This window comes from Salvelinus namaycush, chromosome 4 (assembly GCF_016432855.1).
Source record: "Salvelinus namaycush isolate Seneca chromosome 4, SaNama_1.0, whole genome shotgun sequence".
NCBI classification, from domain to species: domain Eukaryota; kingdom Metazoa; phylum Chordata; class Actinopteri; order Salmoniformes; family Salmonidae; genus Salvelinus; species Salvelinus namaycush.
In genome coordinates this window covers 42,968,639-42,992,078 of record NC_052310.1, presented here as the reverse complement: position 1 = coordinate 42,992,078, position 23,440 = coordinate 42,968,639, and the positions used below count along the sequence as shown (strand labels likewise).

General features: G+C 45.1%; 1 protein-coding gene across 1 annotated transcript; it reads right to left on the bottom strand.

Moving 5' to 3' along the window:
- Nucleotides 1–6,716: 6,716 nt before the first annotated feature.
- Nucleotides 6,717–22,262, bottom strand: LOC120045877 (neurotrypsin-like). Its single transcript, XM_038990809.1, has 14 exons — nucleotides 22,256–22,262; nucleotides 19,305–19,547; nucleotides 16,419–16,557; nucleotides 16,124–16,302; nucleotides 14,947–15,094; nucleotides 13,390–13,393; nucleotides 10,783–10,921; nucleotides 10,528–10,669; nucleotides 10,180–10,394; nucleotides 9,900–10,041; nucleotides 9,413–9,691; nucleotides 9,128–9,250; nucleotides 8,562–8,833; nucleotides 6,717–8,366 (listed from the first exon to the last, which is right to left on the bottom strand). The coding sequence occupies exons 1-14, from the start codon at nucleotides 22,260–22,262 to the stop codon at nucleotides 8,053–8,055; spliced, it is 2,346 nt and encodes a 781-aa protein (XP_038846737.1). The 3' UTR covers nucleotides 6,717–8,052.
- Between the last annotated feature and the right edge of the window lie 1,178 nt (nucleotides 22,263–23,440).

Below are 23,440 nucleotides of genomic sequence, written 5' to 3'. Positions count from 1 at the left end.
GGTTGTATCTCCTCATCTCTCTGGCTAGTTGTGACAGCTTACTTGTCTGGTGTAATGTTCTGACATTCCAGCATCCAATTCTCACTCTACTTGAGCTGTAGTAGACTTTTCCTCCTCTAGGCTTTCAGTTGAGTTTGGCCCAGGGGATTCATAGACACCCTTCTAGGGTAGTCTGTTCGGCTCAGGTTTTTGGAGAGGTTGAGTTTACATAGTTTTGATTTCTGTAATCATGCTTTGTCTGACCCCTCGCCCTAGACCTGTCTGGTTTGGTTAGACCTGCTGAGAGTTACCTCCCACCGACATATCTCTAAAGGGTCGTTGAGGTACACAAGCCCCCTCACCACGACAAGGTGACAGTCCCACTGAGTGGCACAAGTGTAAAGACAACGGCTCTCCCTGTGAGAATGACCTTAATTAACTTAATACCAGTAGACAGCATTTTAGCTCTGTTACATGCTGACCAGACCGGACACGTCACAAAATACATTTCGAAATCCATGTTATTCAATTATTGCACCCACACTGCTTGCGCGCGCCAACGAGCGTCTGTGACACCAAGGGCTAAAATAGAAGTCATTCCTATTTCTGACACAGATCGCGCTGAAAGTCCTGCCTCTCCCATCTCCTCATTGGTTTATAGAAGCAGGTACCCACGTGCCATCTCCTCATTGGTTATACCTACGTGGGTGACTGAAAGACAAACTGCAAGGTACACACTCCAGTCCAGTTGGTGGCGGAATGCACCTTAAATTGGTTGCTAACCGCCATATCAAGTCTGGAAGTTCCGCCTCCCATCAATTTATTGGTTCTCACAACAAACATACGTCCCCTACTTCCTGTAAACAAAAGCCAACGTGGGTGCTTGAAAGATGGACGAGGAGAGATTTATTGTTGAAGTAGAGAAGTACTCACTTTTATATGACCCGTCTTCAAAATTCTACAAGGATCCAACTAAAAAATATGCGTTATGGAGAGAGATTGCAAAGACCATGTGTAACAGTATAGCTTACGTCCCTCTCCTCGCCCCTACCTGGGCTCGAACCAAGGACCCTCTGCACACATAGACAACAGCCACCCTCGAAGCATCATTACCCATCCCGCCACAAAAGCCACGGCCCTTGCAGAGCAAGGGGAACAACTACTTCAGGTCTCAGAGCGAGTGACGTCACCGATTGAAACGCTATTAGCGCGCACCACCGCTAACTAGCTAGCCATTTCACATCGGTTACACATGCACATTTCAGGTAACGTATAACAACCCAATGTTCATCCTCGGTATAAAACGAACTAGCTAACGTTAGCTGAATGTAAATGCCATGTGTGCTGTATGCTTTTTTTAATACAGAAATCCTCTGAAGCCAAGAGTCATGTGAGATTTTTGTGTTGTTGAAAATTACTGGTATTTCAATTTTTACCATGTTCATGTTTATTTTTTGTTCGTTGTTGAAATAATGGTGGAATTGTACAATAGTTTTACAGTTGTAAAATGAATACACAAAACAAATGAAGATGTCAAAGTTGAACTTACTTACCATGTTGATAAACTCTCACACAGTGCATCTAAGTAGGCCTAGCTACAACCATTCTGTCCTGGAAGTCAATTCTGCCTTCCACAGAGGTGAAATACTTAGTAAACTTTTCCCTGACAGAAACTGCCTCCTGACCTGCTCTGTTGACCTGGATGGCTATGCCTCTCATGCCTTGCCTCATCCCTGCCCCCATCCTGCTGTAGCCACATCTCCACATCACAAGGCTTTGTGAGGAAGTTGTGGAGGATGCACATTGCAACCACTAGGGTATCAACCTTGCTTGGCAATAGGTTTATTTTTTGGTAGAGGATCCTCCATCTGGCCGCAAGGATCCCGAATGCCTTCTCCACTGTCATTCTAGCTCGACAGAGACAATAGTTGAAGATTTCTTTCTCGTAGCTGATGTTATGCCCGGCATATGGCCTCATCGGGTAGGGCTTTAGTGGGAAGGCAGCGTCCCCCACCATTGTGTATGGTATCTTTCCTAAATCTTCACCCCCAGGCAGAAAGGCATCTTGGGGCACCTGCAGGGTTTTTGATGCCATTGCCCTTCCAAGTGGGGAGTTGGCATAGACTCCTACGTCACCGTTTCTCCCAAAATCCCCCACTTGAATAGCTGTGAAGCGGTAATTGGCATCCACAAGGGCGAGTAGCACCACAGAGAAGGTTCCTTTATAACTAAAAAAAACGTCTCCCTGAGTTTGGTGGTTTGGTGATCATAACATGTTTTTCATCAACCGATCCCAAACAATTGGGAAAGTCCCATTTTTCATGAAACTCTTGAGAAGTTTGTCTCCAGGTTTCCTCAGTGGGTCGTGGCAGATGGATCGCCAGCATCTTCCTCTCTATGGCCTCACAGGTCTCCATAATGCACTGCGACACTGGTCACACATCCAAGACGATAGGTGAAGGCCAGGCTGCATATAGAGTCTCCACATGCCAAATACCTGTAATGACAAAATAAATGTTTTGTTATTGGATAACAATCAAAATTGTATTTTACTCTTCACAGAAGTTGACTTGTGCTAAACCAGATGGAAGTCCCTCAGTGACACTTTTGTAAGGCACCTACGGATGGCCCAGCCCAGTGGTTCTGGGGGAACCAATCAGAAAGAATGGAAATACATGAAAATATTATCATTCTTGATACCTTACGTCCAGCCAAGAAGGTAAGTTATAATATACATTTGAATTTATTGCACAGATTATTGCACATTTTAAATCTCAACAAATTGCAGTATTGCTGGCTTTATTTTCTACCTGCTAAGTCACTACGTGATTGGTTCATGTCAGCTGGTATCCCATTTCTGAATGAGTGATTTATATAGGCCTATAGATTATGAATCAGTCTCTTATTATAGAGGAATGATGAAAACCAGCCGTATTAGACACTGTAGCCTAGATTTCAGAAATATGAGCCTGAGCTGAGGTTTCTAAAGTTGACTTAAAACACGTTTAACTTTTCATTTATGTTGACCTTTTTTCAGCTCAAGAGGCAACCTCAGGCTTAAATGCTGATTCGCCTCAGCCACAACCTATGGAACCCGATGACGCTGAAGACGACGTGGTGTCCCTGAGCCATGACCCTGTGCTTCAGATGCCTGAACAACAGTCAAGACCAACCACTACAGGCACAGCTCAAGACTGGCAGCCAAGAAAAAGAAAACAGAAAGTAAACTATCAAGATGTGGATGAAGAGATGCTTGCATTTGTCAGGAAGCATAATCCCTTCTGCTGTTACCTCTGAGGATGAGGCATTTGTGCTCAGCCTTGTGCCAGAGCTGAAGAAAATAGGAAGAAACAAGGGACGTCTGAAAGTGCAATTACTGTCATTGATTGTAAAATGGGATGACCAATATGCAACACCTCTGCTATCACCTCCACCACCACAATGGCTCTTTGATGCTCCACATGGAAGAGCTGGACTGCGGCGTATGATGTACGACCAGCCCAGGCATCAATACTCCTACTCACCAGGATCTAGGTCTCCAACACATAACTGGGATGACCAGCAGGCAACACCACTGCCACCACCACGGCCCGCAAGTACTCCGCACGGAAGAGGTGGACTGCAGCCAATCATGTACGATGAGCCCAGGGATCAATACTCACCAGAACCTAGGTCTCCAACATATAGCTGGGATGACAGTACATTCAGTACATTCTCTCAAGAGAGCTAGGACAGAGACTCCCAGTCACATCAATAATCACCTCCGAAAAGGCAGAACCCAGCCCTGCGCATACTTAGGCCCATGTTCTGTTTTAGTGTTTTAAAAAGGGAAACATTTATGTATGCACCATTTGCACTTTGTTGTTGCAGTTATATATGCATTGCACCTTGCATTTAACTTTTTTAAATTGTTGTTTTTGCTATTCAGTGGATATTGTTATTGGGAGGGATATGCCGTATTTGTTTACATGCCTTGATGTGACTGTTAATGTCACCTACAACATGTTCACCATGCCTTGATGTGACTGTTAATGTCACCTACAACAGGTGCACCATGCCTTGATGTGACTGTTAATGTCACCTACAACAGGTGCACCATGCCTTGATGTGACTGTTAATGTCACCTTGAATAATAATAAAAAAAGACTAAACAAAGAACAGTGTGTCTTACTTACCTTGAGTATAATGAAGACACTATAACTGGTAATCTGCTTCCTAGATGTAATGGAACACAGGCCTACATCTGTGGAGCATCATGATCACAAGTTTGCTGGAGTTTCTTTACATCCATGCACCTGCTTACACAATACAACCTTTTCCAATAACTAACCTTAGTGACAGCTAGTCTTTGCTTCGGCTCTATTGGGGTCCTGTAGTTGGTCGTCTGCTTGGTGAGGTCTGGGCCAACAAAAGAGTCTCCATTTCTTCTGCACTCATCCGGAAGTATCGGTGATGTCGGGCAGGGTCCAAGAGCAGCTCCTGGACAAGGTGGTAGTATTGCCCATGCTCCCTTCTGAGCACATTTATGGGATGCACCCATAACCTTCTCCTCCTTCCCTGTCTGCGCCTCAATAATACAAGGGCAACCAACTTCTGTTTTAGCAGGTGGTGTCTGTTAATCCATGCTGTTTAGAAAAGCATACATAAAGTATTGTTTATTTTTAGTTGTATAATATTAACAGTTTCTTATTTCATGGGCTTTTATTCAGTAAATGCATTGTTTATATCTCATCCCAGAGTGGTTTGGTTGTAAGGTGAAACAGACTGGCTAATTATAGTAATAAGCCTGCCATCATGTATATTATTGGCATAATGGAGTCTTTGAGAGGAAAGTGCCTAAATGTGTAAAACAATTTGCATTTATTAAATGTATTAACTCCTGTCCTGGCATCACTATTGTACAATATGCAATCATGTACTTACCCATGTTATCACTCAATCGCGGTGAAATCAGAAGAATCAAAATACATTTCAACAGGGTCACTGTGAAGTGCAGGCAAGAAAAGGCGCTAAAAACATCGTCCCGCCCCCAAATAATATAATTGGTTCAGAGTTTGTTTTGATATTTTAACCTGCGTTTCGTGATCGCGTGTGGTGTGGGGGGACAAAATCAATTTGCGCACAGCGCGGCCGGTTTGGGTTCCGTGTTAGGCTTTTAAAATATCTATATGAATCATTGAACTAATTAAATGTGTAACACTATGCACAGTATGGTTTGGATGAGAAGCTCCTGTATAGTTTTAATTTGCTATCCTTATATTGTTTGTCTATATACTACGGTATGCTAATAGCTGCACTCACACATGAAGCAGGAATGTGGCTTTGGTTAAACCACATCCAAGACTAGTGTAAACAGAAAACTTGCAAATTTGATGTTGAAGAGAGAGACTTCATTGAGAGTATGGAGGTGTATGGCAAAACAAGCAGTTTTGCAAGCGACGTGGTTTGTGATGCCTGCTCCCGTAAACGGCGCCACTGGCTCAGCGATCATGGCGCCGAAAGATGAAATTATGTCTTGAGTGGCCGCCGTGCATGATTAACCAATGAGCGTAGTTCATCTTGTCAACCACCCAATGACAACATTCAAGCTGGCAACAACCGGGACCACTGGTCTCTACACACGGTTGTCAGATCTTCTCGTGGTTCAATTGCCATTTACCGCGGCCCATCTGTAGGCACCTTAATAGAGTTGTGATAAGGACCATGACCTCTATTTGATCAATTGGCCACTGCACAGTTGATGTCTCTTAAGCAATTCAGAAAAAAATATAGGCGGTTTGATGTCAGTTTGTTTCCATTTCATTCTGTCAATGTAGCCTATCAGTGTTTTCCATGGCATCTGCCATGGTATTCACAAGCTGCCTAATGCAAAACAAAGAGCTAATCCAAGACCTCAGAATTTGCCAGCAGTCTATATATATACATAAGAATGAGAGAATCGTTTCAAAAGTAGCTGTTCTAACATTCACAGAGTGAGCCTAGAAGGAGTTTAGGAAACCCAGCCTGGATTCCTTTTCTGTCGTCTATCTTTGTTCTTCAAAAATGTTCGTTTCAGGACAGTGACACATTTTAGGCACAAAGCAAGAAACTTCAGATCGCTCAATGGGCCTGCTCCTTGCCAGGTTTGCCTCATGGGATAAGAACCAGAGTGCCAGCTTAGTTTAGGAGAGTTTACTTCTGTCAACATCAATGATTACTCTTGTGCAGGTAGTATGTGCACCAAATGTGAACGTATAGCAATTAAGCACCACCAATCTTGGGCAGAATCCCATTCAGCTATTATTACAGTTTGATCTGCAAACACAGCACTGACATATTGTTCATAAAAAATATATATATTTTTTTTCTGATCTTGAAACACTATATAAGAGTAAAGTACAGGAGGGGGTTCCGGTTGCAATTCAATTGGTCAGCATAATCCTAAAAGTATGACATAATTTTCCATGTGCTGAAACCTCTGCAATCTGCCAATACCCAAGATGCCTTCAAGAAAAAGTAGCCTATAGGAAAATGTCATGATGAATAAGACAAGCACATGGAAAATTGTCATTAGAGCTGTAATTCTGCTGTGCTGAGCCGGATGAGTAATATTGGAGCAACATAATAGTAATGAAACACAAGAGTGACTCAGATATTTAATGGCACCACTCAAAAACACATGATATATATTCACCTTAACATTCAAGGTATTTTATACAGAGTACTTACAGGATATGTATGAAGAGAGGTGTGTACAGTAGACCTATAGCATTCTGGAGTTGAATAAAAATCCTTCACTGAAAAAGCGACAGTGGCAGGAGCGAGAGTCTGAAGATTGTTTTAATGAAAATATCACAGAATAAATAGTTGTCCTGTTCAGTGACAATCGGAAACATGCAGTCATGTGACTTAAAGCCCGATATAACAAAAGAGGGTTTGAACATTCAGTGGAAACTGTAAACAAACATTCCAGCAAGTGTACAGGCGGTATTAGGGAGTAGTTAGTTTGTTTCCTATTGGGATTGAAGTACTAAAACCAGATAGTTGGAATTTTGCATTAGTAATAACCACATGAAGCTTAGACATCTATTCAGTATGAGAGTTTCAAAATCAGAGTGGAATGTGACCATGTTACGTCAGCACTGTATAGGCTTGGTAAGTATGTAAGATGTGTTCATGTTTGTCAAACTATAAGAATGATGAGAAGATTGCATGGATCATTTGTGAATTGCACTGCAACTTGAGACAAAAACTCAAAGATATGGTATAGAATTGAGATGATGTATGAAAAATAAATTGACAGTGCACACATACATGTAAACACACACACACACTCTCACCCCGCCCCCTCTGGCTTCACATAATGCTGATAGGAAAGTGCAGCTTTTAAGAGAAATTGGTAGACAGATGGATACTGTATGTGGGCAGGCAAACAGGCAGACATCATTTAAGCCTTTGTGAGAAGCCATGTCATCATTGCCACATTTACAGAGCCTCATAAAGGCCCACTCATGCCTCTCCTATGATCTAAACCAGCGATCTGTAAGCTGACCAATTTGGCCAATTGTTTCAATCAAGAGTGGAGCACATTAGTATAGGCATAAGTTAAAATGCATGCACAACCGGAATGTTCATGAAACAATTATTAATTTAGAAGCCATATGTACTGTAAATGTACAATATTGTACCTTAATGATACTCCACCTAATGCTTCTGACTAGAATTAGTCCCATTGGCACCATTCATTGGCTTTTCACGGGTGTCGCAGTGTGATACTATGGCATGCATTCTAGTGCAATGTCATTCACCTATGCAGTCTGGCTCTCATAATTGAACCATTGATGCATTAAATGCTCTCATCAAAGTGGTATTTCCACACAACCAAGAATGCACAATGCCATACAGGCTTCTCCAAGTGTATGCAAAACAAAAAGTGACTTAAAAGCGCTCTGCTGGATGTGCAACTTTATGAGTGAGACCATGAGCAGATACCCGGATGTGGTAACCCTCTCTAACCGGTCACTGCGCCTTTAATCCCCCCACCTCCCCAAAGTCATATGATAACGTGAGCTGTCCAATGGCACAGTGGCAGCATCAGATCCTTGGAGGGTTGTTGGTGACCTGGTCAATCCAGCGCAGGAACCTGCTGACCCGCGTGTACACCCCAGGGAAGGAGGGGTCACCACAGCCATGACCCCAGGAGATGACCCCCGTCAGCACCCAGCGGCCCCCCTCTCCCTGACACACCAGGGGACCACCGCTGTCACCCTGGCAACTGTCCACGCGCCGACGGTCCGACAGGCTGCCCGCACACAGCATGCGGCTGGTGTAGCGCTCGCCGTATCGCTTCTTACACTTCCAGGAGGGCAGCAGGGGAACCCAGGCCTGCAGCAGAGTACGGGAGTATTCTGAGTCTGAGAAAGAGAGAGCGAGAATGAGAAAGTGAGGGATGAACAGAGAGATAAGAGAGAGGGAGCCAAAATCCATGGAAATGTTCTGTCACATAAAATATCAAGCAATGAACAGATCAAATGGCTGATTCCAATATAAACACAAAGGGAACTGTCTGTAACAGAGAGGCTCATGTTCAGCACCTGTGATGCCCCACCCTGTGATGACACAGGCGGCTGGCCTCTTGCCCCACTTGCTGCCAGGCGCAGGGAGGCAGGCTGAGTTGGTATGAGGGTTAAAGGCCACACAGTTGCCTTCAGTGCCCTTCAGCCTAAGCAGGGCAATGTCATACTCCCAGCCCTGGCTGTGGTACTTCCTGTGAATGATGATGCGCTCCGGGGACAGGCTGCGCTCAAAGTCATCCCTCTCCTCTGTGTGGTAGTCACCCAGTCGCAGCACGTAGCGCGATGGGTCCCTTCCAAACCTAAGAGAGGGAGAGAGGACGAAAAGATGAGGACAGGAAATCAAGGTCTGAGGAAGTTGAAGCCAAGCTGAAAAGAAGCCAGACTGAAAAGAAGCCAAGCTGAAAAGATCAAGACAGTGACTCAAGAAAGTTTCACTTATCAGTGGCGTGTCAATCTCTTACTAAGAATACTTTATACAATTATTGACATAGACAAGCTCCTTGATAGATCATTTATTGTATGCGTGACACATGTCATTTTTAGAACAGTCACTGCAATTCCATCATTGGACACTAGACGTCTCTGTGTCCCACCTCTTGAAGCAGTGTGCAGCAGTCAGGACCCAGCAGGAGTTGATGAGCGTGGCTCCACACAGTGGATGGTTCCCTTTGGACTGGGACTTGAGCCACAGAGACACCTGCCATGGCCAGTCCCCCCTACCACAGCACAGCCAGGGGAGGAGAGAGAGCATATGTAGAAATAGATCATGGTTGACTTGATGTGATAATTTGACTTGTGCAATGTGTTTGCATATACAGTATCTATGCAGTGATACAAAGTAATATAACGCTTTGTACGTGCGTGTGCTTACAGTGTACCTGATTGACTTGTCCCCTCCAATTATCCTCCTCCTGCGGCGCTGTGTGTTTGGCCTCATGCCGCATGTCTGCGTTATTATGGCGCCGTCTCCCACCGGCTCGGGGACGTAGTCACAGATGACCCCTGCGTCTTCGCTGTGCTTGCAGTCATGGGCGTCCTCTCCCTCGGCCGGGCACTCCCCCAGGGACACCTCAGCCCCCATGCACCTCACATTGTCCAGGTGGATGGGGCCCTTGCCTGCTCCAAAATATGCCATGGAGCGAGCCTTCGACACCCCACTGAGGAAGAGACAAGGGGAAAGTACAAAATTCCTAAATGTCCCCATCTCCTGAATGGCAGTTAAAGTAAGAGTTGATCACTCAGAGACAGGGAAACCCCAGGTGTCTAACCACATACTTGACTTTGAGGTATGAGGTATACCGCAGATGAGGGAAAGGATATGATACATTAACAGGGAGAAATATGAGCGAGAAAATCCATATTTACACAAATCCCAGCTGCCTGCAGACCACTGCAGCATTGACGTCATTCCAGCCGTCATCACACACGCTCCCCCATTGGCCGTTCAGAAACACCTCCACACGCCCCTCCTTCCGGCTCTCTCCAGCAACCAGTCGCACCAGAGGGCCTGGGACCAGAACAGAGAACCACCATAAACCACAATGTATGAATTAGAATTTTCTTTGCAATATTCACCAGAGGAGAATGCGATCTCTTATCTCTTAATTTCTTATGCGATCTCAGTGTGTACAGTTAGTTGGCCTACCTGCGATGCGTGGCAACCCTGGCACCTCATTGGTCTCTCCCCCCCTCTCACAGCGCACCCCTACGTCCTCGCTGTGGGAGCAGTCATGGCGACCCCACTCGGCGTGCCCGCAGGCAAGCAGGGTGCCCTCTGAGCCTTCACACTGCACCTCATCCAGCAGGATCAGCCCTGTGCCCTCTCCGTACAGCCCGTCTGATGTCACCTCTGCACGCCCTCTGCTGGACAAAACACGCCATTACTACAGTATCACTACACTATTACGACAATATCACGACACTATTAATACAGATACATCTAATTCCCATGTTCAGATTGTATATGTACATATAAGGACTCCTGTAGACCCACCTGAAGCCCAGCTGTCTACACACCACTTGTGCGTGGTGCTCAGTCCAGTTGTCGTCACACACCGTACCCCAGTCCCCAGAGTGGTACACCTCCAGACGACCTTCCCAGGGACTGTCAGACCCCACTAGCCGTACTACACCATCTGCAACACGGTGTGTGTTTGAGACAGAGGTGTATGTGTTTTGCATACAAATATGTGTAATGTTCTGGGTGTTTACATACACATAGCGTTCCTGCCCTGTCCTGACTCCTGACCTGTATATGGGTTACAGGACACGCCAGCATCCTCCATGTGGTCACAGTTGTGTTGTTGCCAGTTGTTGTGGGGACACTCCTCCAGGGAGAGCTCGTTGCCTGTACACTGCACCCCGTCCAGGAGGATGGGCCCAGAGCCCTGGCCAAAGTGAGCCCACGTCCACGCCTTCGGTACACCCCTGAGTGGACACACACACAGCCATACGCAATGACCATATGACTAACTCACACAATAAATACAAACACCATATATGGACAACATGTAAACAATATATGGCAACCACTCAAGGGTCATTCCAATGTACACATATAAATGTATTCCCACCAAGTTAACAGGCCTTACGGGTACTGTACAGAGCACAAAAACATGCACTTACAAAGCAGAGAACCACATTTACACGGCACAAAAACCCCAGTCCCTGTTTGAACACTCATGCACACCAAATATAGTCAGTATAGTTGAGAAATAAATTATTAATGACCAGTAGAATATCTGAAAAGTGTCCTGAGACCGATCCACTTTGCTTTTTTGTTGATCCACTCTTTGTACACACGCACTGTTGGGGCGAGTGACTCTGAACTTACAATGGCTAGCCTCAAGTCGTTATATATTAGATTTTTTTCTTGTACATTTTGCTATTTGCCTCATGATTCCTGCATGCTTTGTTGACTACGAACTTTCTTTACCCAACTGGGGGACAGACTGTTTGTTCCCACACTCGGGACTCTGACTCTATAGGTTACACAGACTTTTGGCCTAACATCCTATTCTAACCACCTCTCGCTGGCTTTGTATTCATGTTTCCTGATGAAATTGCTGTACAATATGATCTTGTTGCCATCTGATGCACATTCAGATGTCATAAATCAGCAGTGCAGAGCTCTCCCTGTCCTATGCCGTGCCTTGATTGTATTACTGTTGATGGTATCTGGAAATGTGCATGTACACCCTGGCCTATCTACAGTTGCTAGACCCAAATCTGACACTGATATCTGCTTGACTGATTTCTGCTCTCATAAAAGCCTGGGTTTTCTGCATGTTAACACTAGAAGCGTATTACCTAAAATGGATCAATTGAAAGTGTGGGTTCACAGCTTCAATCCAGATGTGTTGCTCATTACTGAGACGTGGTTAAAGAAGAGTGTTTTAAATACTGATGTTAACCTTTCTGGTTATAACCTTTTTCGGCAAGACAGATCTTCCCAAAGGTTGAGGAGTGGCAATCTTTACCAAGGATCACCTTCAGTGCTCAGTTGTCTCCACCAAGTCTGTCCCCAAACAATTTGATTTGCTGGTTTTACACATTAAACTTTCAAATAACTCTTTGTTGACTGTTGCTGGGTGCTATCGTCCTCCATCAGCACCGGCCTGTACCCTACCTGCCCTAAGCTCTCTTCTGGCCCCTTAAACTAAGTCTGAATTTGTCCTGCTAGGTGACCTAAACTGGGACATGCTTAAACCACCTGACCAAGTCCTAAAGCAATGGGACTCCCTAAATCTTTCTCAGATTATTACTAATCCCACAAGGTATGACTGCAAACACCCAGAAAAGGCTACTCTCCTCGATGTTATCCTCACAAATAATCCTGATAGGTATCAGTCTGGTGTTTTCTGTAATGACCTTAGTGATCACTGTTTTACAGCCTGCGTTCGTAATGGCTGCTCAGTGAAACGACCTGTCCTGATTTGTCATAGCCGCTTGCTAAAAAAATGAACAAGCAAGCATTCATTCATGAACTGGCCTATGTAAAATGGCATAGAATCAGCTTGATCGCCTCTGTTGACGCTTTCTTTTTTGATATTTTCAGTGGTATTGTTAACAAACACGCCCCCATAAAGACAATGAGAATTAAAAACAGGTTGAGCCCCTGGTTCGACCGTGATCTTGCAGAGTTACTCCACCTCAAGAATTGCATTTGGCGAAAGGCTCGGCACACGCATACTCAGGCGGACTGGCTCTCGTTCAGGCAAATGAGAAATAAGTGCACTCAGGCGATCCGGAAGGCCAAAGTTAGTTACTTTAAGGAGCAGTTCTCTCTCTCTGGGTCTAACCCCAAGATGTTCTGGAAAACGGTTAAAGACCTGAAGAATAACCCCCTCCTCACAGCTGCCCATGTCCCTTAATGTTGATGATGTGGTTGTTACTGACAAGAAGCACATGGCTGAGCTCTTTAAATCACCACTTCATTAAGTCAGGATTCCTATCTTGCCCTGTTTATCAAAAGTGTTGGAAAAACGTGTCTTTCTTGATGTCTATCGTATTATCTCGGGTATGCAATCTGGTTTCCGCTCAGGTTATGGATGTGTCACTGCAACCTTAAAGGTCCTCAATGATGTCACCATTGCCCTTTATTCTAAGCAATGTTGTGCTGATATTTTTATTGACTTGGCCAAAGCTTTTGATACGGTAGACCATTCCATTCTTGTGGGCCGGCTAAGGAGTATTGGTGTCTGAGGGGTCTTTGGCCTAGTTTGCTAACTGCCTCTCTCAAAGAGTGCAGTGTTTAAAGTCAGAATATCTGCTGTCTCAGCCACTGCCTGTCACCAAGGGAGTACACCAAGGCTCAATCCTAGGCCCCACGTTCTTCTCAATTTACATCAACAACATAGCTGAGGCAGTAGTAAGCTCTCTCATCCATTTATATGCAGATGATACAGTCTTATATTCAGCTGGCCCCTTCCCAGATTTTGTGTTAAATGCTCTACAAAGTTTTCTTAATGTCCAACAAGCATTCTCTACCCTTAACCTGGTTCTGAACACCTCCAAAACAGAGGTAATGTGGTTCGGTAAGAAGAATGCCCCTCTCCCCACAGGTGTGATTACTACCTCTGAGGGTTTAGAGCTTGGGAGTATGGCTAGGCGGTACACTGCCCTTCTCTCAGCACATATCAAAGCTGCAGGCTAAAGTTAAATCTAGACTTGGTTTCCTCTATCGTAATCGCTCCTCTTTCACCCCAGCTGCCAAACTAACACTGATTCAGATGACCATCATACCCATGCTAGATTACGAAGACATAATTTATAGATCTGATGTTCTTTACCATTTGGCCATCAGATTTGCCACTAATGCTCCTTATAGGACACATCACTGCACTCTATACTCCCCTGTAAACTGGTCATCTCTGTATACCCGTTGCAAGACCCACTGGTTGATGCTTATTTATAAAACCCTCTTAGCCTCACTCCACCCTATCTGAGATATCTACTGCAGCCCTCATCCTCCACATACAACACCCGTTCTGCCAGTCACATTCTGTTAAAAGTCGCCAAAGCACACACATCCCTGGGTCGCTCCTCTTTACAGTCCGCTGCAGCTAGTGACTGGAACGAACTGCAACAAACACTCAAACTGGACAGTTTTATCTCAATCTCTTCATTCAAAGACTCAATCATGGACACTCTTACTGACGGTTGTGGCTGCTTTGCGTGATGTATTGTTGTCTCTACCTACTGGTCCTTTGTGCTGTTGTCTGTGCCCAATAATGTTTGTACCATGTTTTGTGCTGCTACCAAGTTGTGTTGCTACCATGCTGTGTTGTCATGTGTTGCTGCCTTGCTATGTTGTTGTCTTAGGTCTCTCTTGTCATGATGTGTGTTTTGTCCTATATTTATATATTTTTTATTTGTAATCCCAGCCCCCGTCCCCGCAGGAGGCCTTTTGCAAGGCCATCATTGTAAATAAGAATTTGTTCTCAACTGACTTGCCTAGTTAAATAATGGTTCAATAAAATAAAGAAATAAAACCTACTGTAAGCCACTCATTTTGTGTGCGTGGCTACGTGTGGGTGATCTGCTAAGAGCAACGATGACATCTGAATCATCTGGATCTCCAGCAGAGCAACAACCCAAAACACTGTCGGTCATCAAAAATGCATGCCTTCCGTTCATCTATATTAATATAGTTCACTCAGTGGGAATGTAGCAGTGTAAATAAGGCTATCCTAGCAGGAGTGCATCCAGCTTTGTGGAGTGCAGAGAGCCTTGGTTGGTGGGCAACTTCATGCCTGGGAACCCTTGCTACCACTGATAGGGCTTCACCTCTAGTTTTTACCTACATAGGAACTGAGTCACATTTAGTGGAGGGAATCACATTAATAACCCATATGCTGCCTGCAAGTCAAGCACCATGCTCCTGAGCCATCAGAACCCCATTGCTGCTCACCCCAGTCCCAGCTGCCGACAGACCACCTCAGCATCAATGTCATCCCACTGGTCATCACAGATCGTGCCCCACCTCCCATCATGGTACACCTCCACACGACCCTCGAAGTCCTCCAGGCCACCTACCAACCTCAAGGGGGCGCCATTGCCTGAAAAAGACAGCAGAAAGTAGTTACCTGGCAGAACATGTTGGCATCATGTTACAATAGAAACCACCGTTCTTCTAAGTTATCTACTTGTCCACTTATGGTCTCCTTGATGAATGCAAATGTAAATAACCTCGTGCCCAGTGCCATGATAAATAAAGTGATCTGAACCACAGAACTGTTGGAATGCTGTGACCCCTAACCCTGGCTCAGTTTGGTTCAAAGCTCCGTCATGTCATTTGAAACTACAGCAAGTATAAGTATGTGCGGGATGCAGGGAGCAGGAAAGGGGGGTGGATCAGTTATGCAATCGGAGTATGTGAGCAGCCCTGGCAGAGAAGTTGAGGAGGTGGGGGGGGGGTTGTTTGGGGTAGGGGGGGTTGACAGGGGCTCAGGGCTCTCAGATAGCAGGGCCTCAGGGCTCTCAGATAACTCTCTCCCTCATAATGTTCCAGACTGAATAATTCACTGCACCACGCTAAATATATCGCCAGGGCCTGCTCCTCTGGGCACCCTCTCTCTACCCTCCTCACACACACGCAGAGGCACACAAACATACACACACACACACCACTGTTGTAGTTCATTATGCCCCTTTGGGACGCTATGACACGAGTGCTGTAGAAGCCACGAGAGCTGGCAGCCTCAGAGAGCTCTAAAAGCTATGTGAATGACTAGGCAGGCAACATCAGCTCCCTCTTGGCCGTGCTGCTCAGAAGAGACAGTTCTTGTTCTAGCCTTGCAGTGTTTGTGTTATGGAGATGAATCTTAGCCACAAATCTCAAACTGGCCCAGCAGCTCTGAATGAGGTGGATAAGGACACTGAAACTCTAAGAGAGAGGGTACACAGTCTCTCTCTATCACTGTCTTACTCAAAAAGGGGAAGTGGCTCTTCACAACTTTAGATAACTCTACTGGTAGGCCTAGTACACATGTAAAGTAACATGTACTACATTTATACTGTATGTGTAGCACTTGTGAGAGATCTATGCTTTATCCCCATGGATGTTTTGAAATCTCCAACAGCCTCACCTTCAGGTGCAGCACACACCACCCCCGCTTCGTTGCCATGGTTACAGTCGCTGGTGACAAACTTCCGACTCCTGCAATCCAGCAGAGTGTTTTCGTTGCCACGGCAGCCAAGGCGTTCATAGTGGAAGAGTCCAGAGCCGGGTCCGAAGTAGGAGTGCTGGAGGGCCGTGCCGATCTCACTGCAGACAGAAAGACAGGATGGACGGAGAGAGAAAGACAGGTGGACAGTCAAGAGTGGAGGGTAGGATTTGACACACACACAAAGCAGTTATACAAGTATGGCAGTAGCTCTCACCCCAGTCCAAGCTGTTTGCAGATCACACTGGCATCGCGGTCGGTCCAGTGTGTGTCACATACCGCCCCCCACTGGCCATTTAGGTATACCTCCAGACGCCCGCTCTGAGGGGAGGACCCACCTACCAACCTGGCAGCTCCTGGAGAGGAGAGAAGGCATTAAGATATGGAACAGCCCCAGAGATTGTGAAATCATTTGAAATGACAGGTGGGACATCTCTCTCTCACACCCATCAGAAACAGGCAGACCGACAAAGTGCTACCAAGTAAACCATGAAACCAACAGGTGTGATTATCTCAGGATAATTGTATAGATTATCCTTGGTTTGTGGGTCTTGCCACACTTACCTATTCCAACCTGACAAACACACACGCATTCACACACATATACCCTAAGTCAAATCGCCTACAAACCCTGAGAAAGGTTAACCGTTTCAAAGAGAAAGCTTGGGAGAGTTAAAAAGAGACAGACAGATAATGACAGCAAACACAGATATTTCAACATGGGCATATCTACATACAAGCAAGGTGCTGACAGGCCAGTACAAAGACAGACGGTTGGCTAATGGACACACAGGGTAAAGGCTGACACATGCTTCCCAGTCGAAACAGTTTGAGCATATATTATGAAACGATTTTTGACGTTTTGGTGTTCGGCAGGGTTTTTCTTCAGGCTATTCGTGCACACATTTTTTTTTTCTTGAGGCAAGTCGAAGTTCGGTAGCCGAAGTCTACGCCCTTTCATCTGTGATTGGTCAACAGTAGGGGTGGGAACTATGGACGGGATTCTTCAATGAAGTGTTTGCTGTCATTCAACGAGAGAGAGCACAGCAGCAGCAAGGCCCTACTGTCTGCAGTGCACTACTAGTTTTCATGCACATTTTTTCACTTGAGAAGTACTGCACCAAACATCTTAGCTAGATGTAAAATTGCAAGACTAAGCAAAAAAAGTCCAAACTAATTACAGATTTCTTGATTTTATTTCAAGCATTTTTCTTGTTTTTCAAGCAAAGGTCTTTAGGGAGTATGTGAACACAGACATTCACTTGACTGAGTTCTGCTAGGAGCAAACCGAACCTATGGACAGTATGTGGATGCCTTTACACTCATAAAGGGGGGTGGGAGTCACAGAGAGAACAATATGGGAGGAGCCAACTGACAGACATACAGAAAAATAATGGGGCGCAGACAGATTGAGAGACACAAGCAGACAAGGACATACAATGCATTCGGGAAGAATTCAGACCCCTTCACTTTTTCCGCATTTTGTAACGTTACAGCCTTATTCTAAAATCGATTAAATTGTTTTTTCCCCTCATCAATCTACTCTGAAAACACCATAATGACAAAGCAAAAACAGGTTAAGAAATTGTTTTAAAACTGAAAAATCACATTTACTTAAGTATTCAGACCCTTTACTCAGTACTTTGTTGAAGGACCTTTGGCACCAATTACAGCATTGCTGCACAGCTATTTTCAGGTCTCTCCAGAGATGTTCGATCAGATTTAAGTCCGGGATCTGGCTAGGTCACTCAAGGACATTCAGAGATTCAGATTCATTCTTGTCCCGAAGCCATTCCTGCATTGTCTTGGCTGTGTACTTAGGGTCGTTGTCCTGTTGGAAGGTGAACCTTTACAGTCCTGAGCACTCTGGAGCAGGTTTTCATCAAGGATCTCTCTGTACTTTGCTCCGTTAATCATTCCCTTGATCCTGACTAGTCTCCCAGTCCCTGCTGCTGAAAAACATTCCCACAGCATAAGGCCACCACCATGCTTCATCGTAGGGATGGTATTGGCCAGGTGATGAGCGGTGCATGGTTTCCTCCAGACGTGACGTCTGTCATTTAGGCCAAAGAGTTCAATCTTGGTTTTTTCAGAGGAGAGAATCTTGTTTTTCATGGTCTGAGAGTCCTTTAGGTGCATTTTGGCAAACTCCAAGCGGGCCATCATGTGCCTTTTTACTGAGGAGTGGCTTCCGTCTGGCCACTGTACCATAAAGGCCCGATTGGTGGAGTGCTGTAGAGATGGTTCCCATCTCCACAGAGGAACTCTGGAGCTCTGTCAGAGTGACCATCGGTTTCTTGGTCACCTCCCTGACCAAGGCCCTTCTCCCCCCGATTGCTCAGTTTGGCCCGGGTGGCCAGCTCTAGGAAGAGTCTTGGTGGTTCCAAACTTCTTCCATTTAAGAATGATGGAGGCCACTGTGTTTTTGGAGACTTTCAATCCTGCACAAATGTTTTTCTACCCTTCCCCAGATCTGAGCCTCGGAGCTCTACGGACAATTCCTTCGACCTTATGGCTTGGTTTTTGCTCTGACATGCACTGTCAACTGTGGGACCTTATATAGACAGGTGTGTGCTTTTCCAAATCATGTCCAATCAATTGAATTTACCAACGGTGGACTCCAATCAAGTTGTAGAAACATCTCAAGGATGATCAATGGAAACAGGATGTACCTGTGTTCAATTTCAAGTCTCATAGCAAAGGGTCTGAATACTTATGCAAAAAAGGTATTTCTGTTTTTACTTTTAATACATTTGCAAACATTTCTAAAACCTGTTTTCTCTTTGTCATTATGTGTAGATTGATAAGGAAATGTTTTTACTTAATCCATTTTAGAATAAGGCTGTAACGTAACAAAATGTGGGAAAAGTGAAGGGGTCCAAATACTTTCCAAATGCACTGTAGCTTCCCTAGATAGTCAGAGGCATAGATATCCTGCCAGAGCAACATGATCACCCCAAAACCACAGCAAAGATACAAAGATACCTCACAATTATTTTTTGGTGACTTTGGAATTCATACACCACTATAAATCATCTGGTTCCAGGTAGTTACCCAGCAGTATTGATTCCCTTGAAGTAAGTATCAGTCGGTAAATCCTCACCCTGGTGGCAGTCGCAGTAGGCCCAGCCGATGGCTCCAGAGCTCTGGCGGAAGAAGCACCAGGGGTTGGACTCGCGGTCAGGGTTACGGCAGTAGCTGTGGTCGCCCAGCCCCCGGCCCGGGTACTGCAGGACGTAGTCTGGGAACTCTGTCCACTTCAGGCAGGGCGAGCCAGAGTCAGTCTGTGACACAGAGCCGTTGTAGTAGCCCAGCTCAGTGAAGCCTTCTGAACAGGACAGAGGAGCTAGGGAGAGACACATTCAGATACAAGGGGTTAATCAAAGGATGAGCTTCTGTTGAAGCTTAGTTAATACAGTATAGCGATACACATGTTTGTGAGACGAAGTGATTGGGAGGGATTAAAGCAGAGTTTTATAATTAAGTCACAATAAGCCAGGCAGGCGTTCAAACAATTTCCTCTCCTTTGTCTCTCTCTCTTTTGGTTCCACCTCCCCCTCTCTCTCCATCCTCAGAGGTAAAGGAGTGAGCCACCTGGCTGGTCAGACTGACAGCATGTTGCTGCAGTGCAGGGGCCAGAGTATTTGTGTAGGTCTGCTTTGCTGAGTCACAGAGCGTGGCGGGCTACCTTCTCAGACAACCTGAAAACCTGTTCCCTTACTGCAGCCATCTCTCTCTCTCTCTCTCTCTGTGTGTGTGTGTGTGTGTGTGTGTGTGTGTGTGTGTGTGTGTGTGTGTGTGTGTGTGTGTGTGTGTGTGTGTGTGTGTGTGTGTGTGTGTGTGTGTGTGTGTGTGTGTGTGTGTGTGTGTGTGTGTGTGTGTGTGTGTGTGTGTGTGTGCCCGTGCGTGCATATATCTCTGTATTTTTTTTAGTCCTTAAAATGCACCTCAGGCATACAGGTCTTAAAATTATATAAAAAATTCAAATCCTCACAATTATTTTCTCAATGCTGTCGAAAGCGTAGTTTGATGATAGATATACAACTTTGGGGTAGACAACTATTCCTCAAGAGGGGTGGATGCTCGTGTCCAGAATCCATTGCGTAAGCCATGAGTTCCTACAGGGCGTACTGATAAACTGAAACTCACTGCAATGCAATTCTCGGAGTAATCCAGGGCTTTTTAATTACAGATACATTTAACTGGGTCTGCGAGGGCTGCATCTCTGTTCTCTAATTGGCTTTGAGAAAGCGTGAGTTGGGATCGTTACGGAAAAACCTGGGCTCAGCCTTACGATCTAATCTATGCAGGTTAAAGAACCACTGGGACCACTTGTAAAGATGACCCATCACATTGAATAGGAGTGGGCCATTAAACACAAACATACATCTGGTCCACAGATTGAGTTTTAAACAGGGGGAAGGGTCTGTGGTTTAATGCAGAGGCAGACATTTAATGGCAACCAGAGCCAGAGGCAGCCCTGAACTTGATCCATAAATAACCCATGTATTTCCAAGGGATCAATGTCTGGTAATACATCACGCAAAGAATGGAGACAGTTGCTTGAGAATGTCAGTTAAACGCAAATCCAGAACCAACTTGTCACGCCCTGACCGTAGAGATCCTTTTTATGTCTCTATTTTGGTTGGTCAGGGCGTGAGTTTTGGTGGGCATTCTATGTCTGGTGTTCTATGTTGTCCTTGTTTTGTATTTCTGTGTGTTTGGCCTGGTATGGTTCTCAATCAGAGGCAGCTGTCTATCGTTGTCTCTGATTGAGAATCATACTTAGGTAGCCTGTTCCCACCTGTGTTTGTGGGTGGTTTTTTCCTGTTTAGTGTTTGTTTCACCTTTCAGGACTGTTCGTTTGTCGTGTTTGTTGTTTTGTCAAGTGTTGCGTATTTTATTAAATAGTATGAACACTTACCACGCTGCACCTTGGTCCTCTTCTCCTTCTCCCGACGACGTGCGTTACACAACTATAACTAACTGAATTATCAGTCCCTTTTCAATGGGCTATGTATGCGCTTATCTGCCTAGCAGTCAGTTTTTAGTAAAAGTAGGATAATCTTTACCTTTAGGCCCATGCTTCCTGTGATGTGTAACTGATATGGCAGTACCTCAGCCCATGGTGTGTGCGTACTGTATAGGATATGAAGGAGAGACGTGCTAACATCCCTCTGGAGCCAGGTGTTAAACCCTGAGGAGATTGGAGGGAAGTGGAAATGGGCACTGGGGTCCAGCCAGGAAAGGAAGATATCCTCTTTACGCACCTAAACTCCTCGTCCTGAACGCTCTAAACCAGTGAATTAAGGACCGCAAGTCCTTTGAGGTGTCGCTGGGTAAACATTCACAGCTGTGAGCGATCGCTCGCAAATCTACACCCGCCCAGTGAGTGGCCTAACCCCTGTCTGTGTTTGTTTGAGGGACTGCTGGTCCACATTCGCACAGGCTTAGTGACTTAAGGCTGGAGAGGGTGTCTGATTGATGCCTGAGAGAAAAGACATCTCGAAGGAGCAGTACTCTGCTCAATTCCAGATTGACACCTTGTCCCAAACCGTGGTCACTTCATGTAGATCTTAAAAGGATTGGATAGGTATGAGCAATATGGTAATAGCTCCACCTTGCTCTATGATAGATTAGGTGGATTTGTTTAGAATTTTTCTTACACCTATCTAATCCTTTCAGATCTCATACTCAGAGGAGATACATATTTGATAGAGTTCACACAGTAAGAAGGTGTGCCAGAGACAGACATTTTATGGATAGCGTTATTACGAAAGGTTACAGGAACACACACACACGCGCGCCACAGACATGCACACAAGTTCACATACAGATTCAAACACACACGTGAACAAACTTACGCTGCACACACCCAAACACCTAAAACCCCAAAACATCACCAGCACATGAAAGCAGATGTGCTGTATCAAATGTGTATATGCATGGATAATCTGTTTCCATGCAGAGGATGAGATAGGGAGTGAGTATATAAATGCATGTATTGAGAGCAAGAAACTCAGTATGCACGTTGGTGTCATAAAGCTGTCTCACTGTCCATCCCAGTTTAACTAAGCTCTAAAGTCTCTTAACATAGCTTGCATTCTATCCCCGATGGGTGTCTATAGTTGAGCCACAAACGGAAACAACCATCTTTAAGACCCAGACTTTCTGAGACCCCATAACATAACAGTAACTTCACCGAAGACAAGGACCAGACATGCAGCATCTGGTTGTTGGAGAGTGAGAGTCGATCAGAGATGATGTCAGGGCTCTTAAATCAGGGACACTCTCATTTCCATAAATGAAAGCCTAAACATGAGACAATCTTGGGGGTGGGAGCGGGGGGGCTGGTTATGTGTCTTTTGGCTGTGGATAAAGAGAACGACACTCCCAGCAGACCTCCTCCACTGTTAAACAGAAAGAGAGAGAGAGACAGAAAGAGAGAGCGAGAGAGAGAAATAACAAAAGAGAGACTGATGAGGGAGTTGAGCGTTGCCTGAATATCAACCCATCCTTCAGAGGCTCAATTAGAATCACCATCTGATTATCAGCAGCGCTGGTGACATCAAATGACTTGCTAATAGCGTATTTAGCAGAGGAGGGAGGCTTTTTCGATAGAGGGCTTTTTCAAGCTTTTGTTCTGAAATTGTGAAATTCTGCTGAAACAACACCTTGCCATCTCACATCTACACCCCACATCATCCCACTAGGTTGTTCATTTAGGCCAGGGATGAACAACCCCAGTCTTCTGTGGCCGGACTGGTGTCACTTTTTCTCCATCCCTAGCAAACACAGCTGATTAAATGAATTGCATTCTAAGCTGAAGATCATGATTAGTTGATTATTGGAGTCCGCTATGTTAGCTGGAGCAAAAGTGTGACAGCAGTCTGGCCCCCGTGGACTGGAGTTGCCCATCCCTGATTTAGACTATTCAATTAGTGCTGCTGAGTCATTCATCCATGTCCTTGGATGACTTGGCAGAATCACAATGATGGATGGATGAAATCAAGACCTATTAGTAATAAGAGGAAGAGGAAAAGAGGTGTCTACCTGCACTCTGCATAGTATTTAGGTAGCCATCTTGAGAGATGACCTGCAACAACAAAAAAGACAACAGAATATGAACCTGCAGGCTTATTTAATTTAGACCAAGTTTTCCACATTAGGTTTTGGAAGCCTGTTCATAAGTAGTCCCTTATATCCCATAAGTAGCCCGTCGGATTGTTTGCAGCCTTC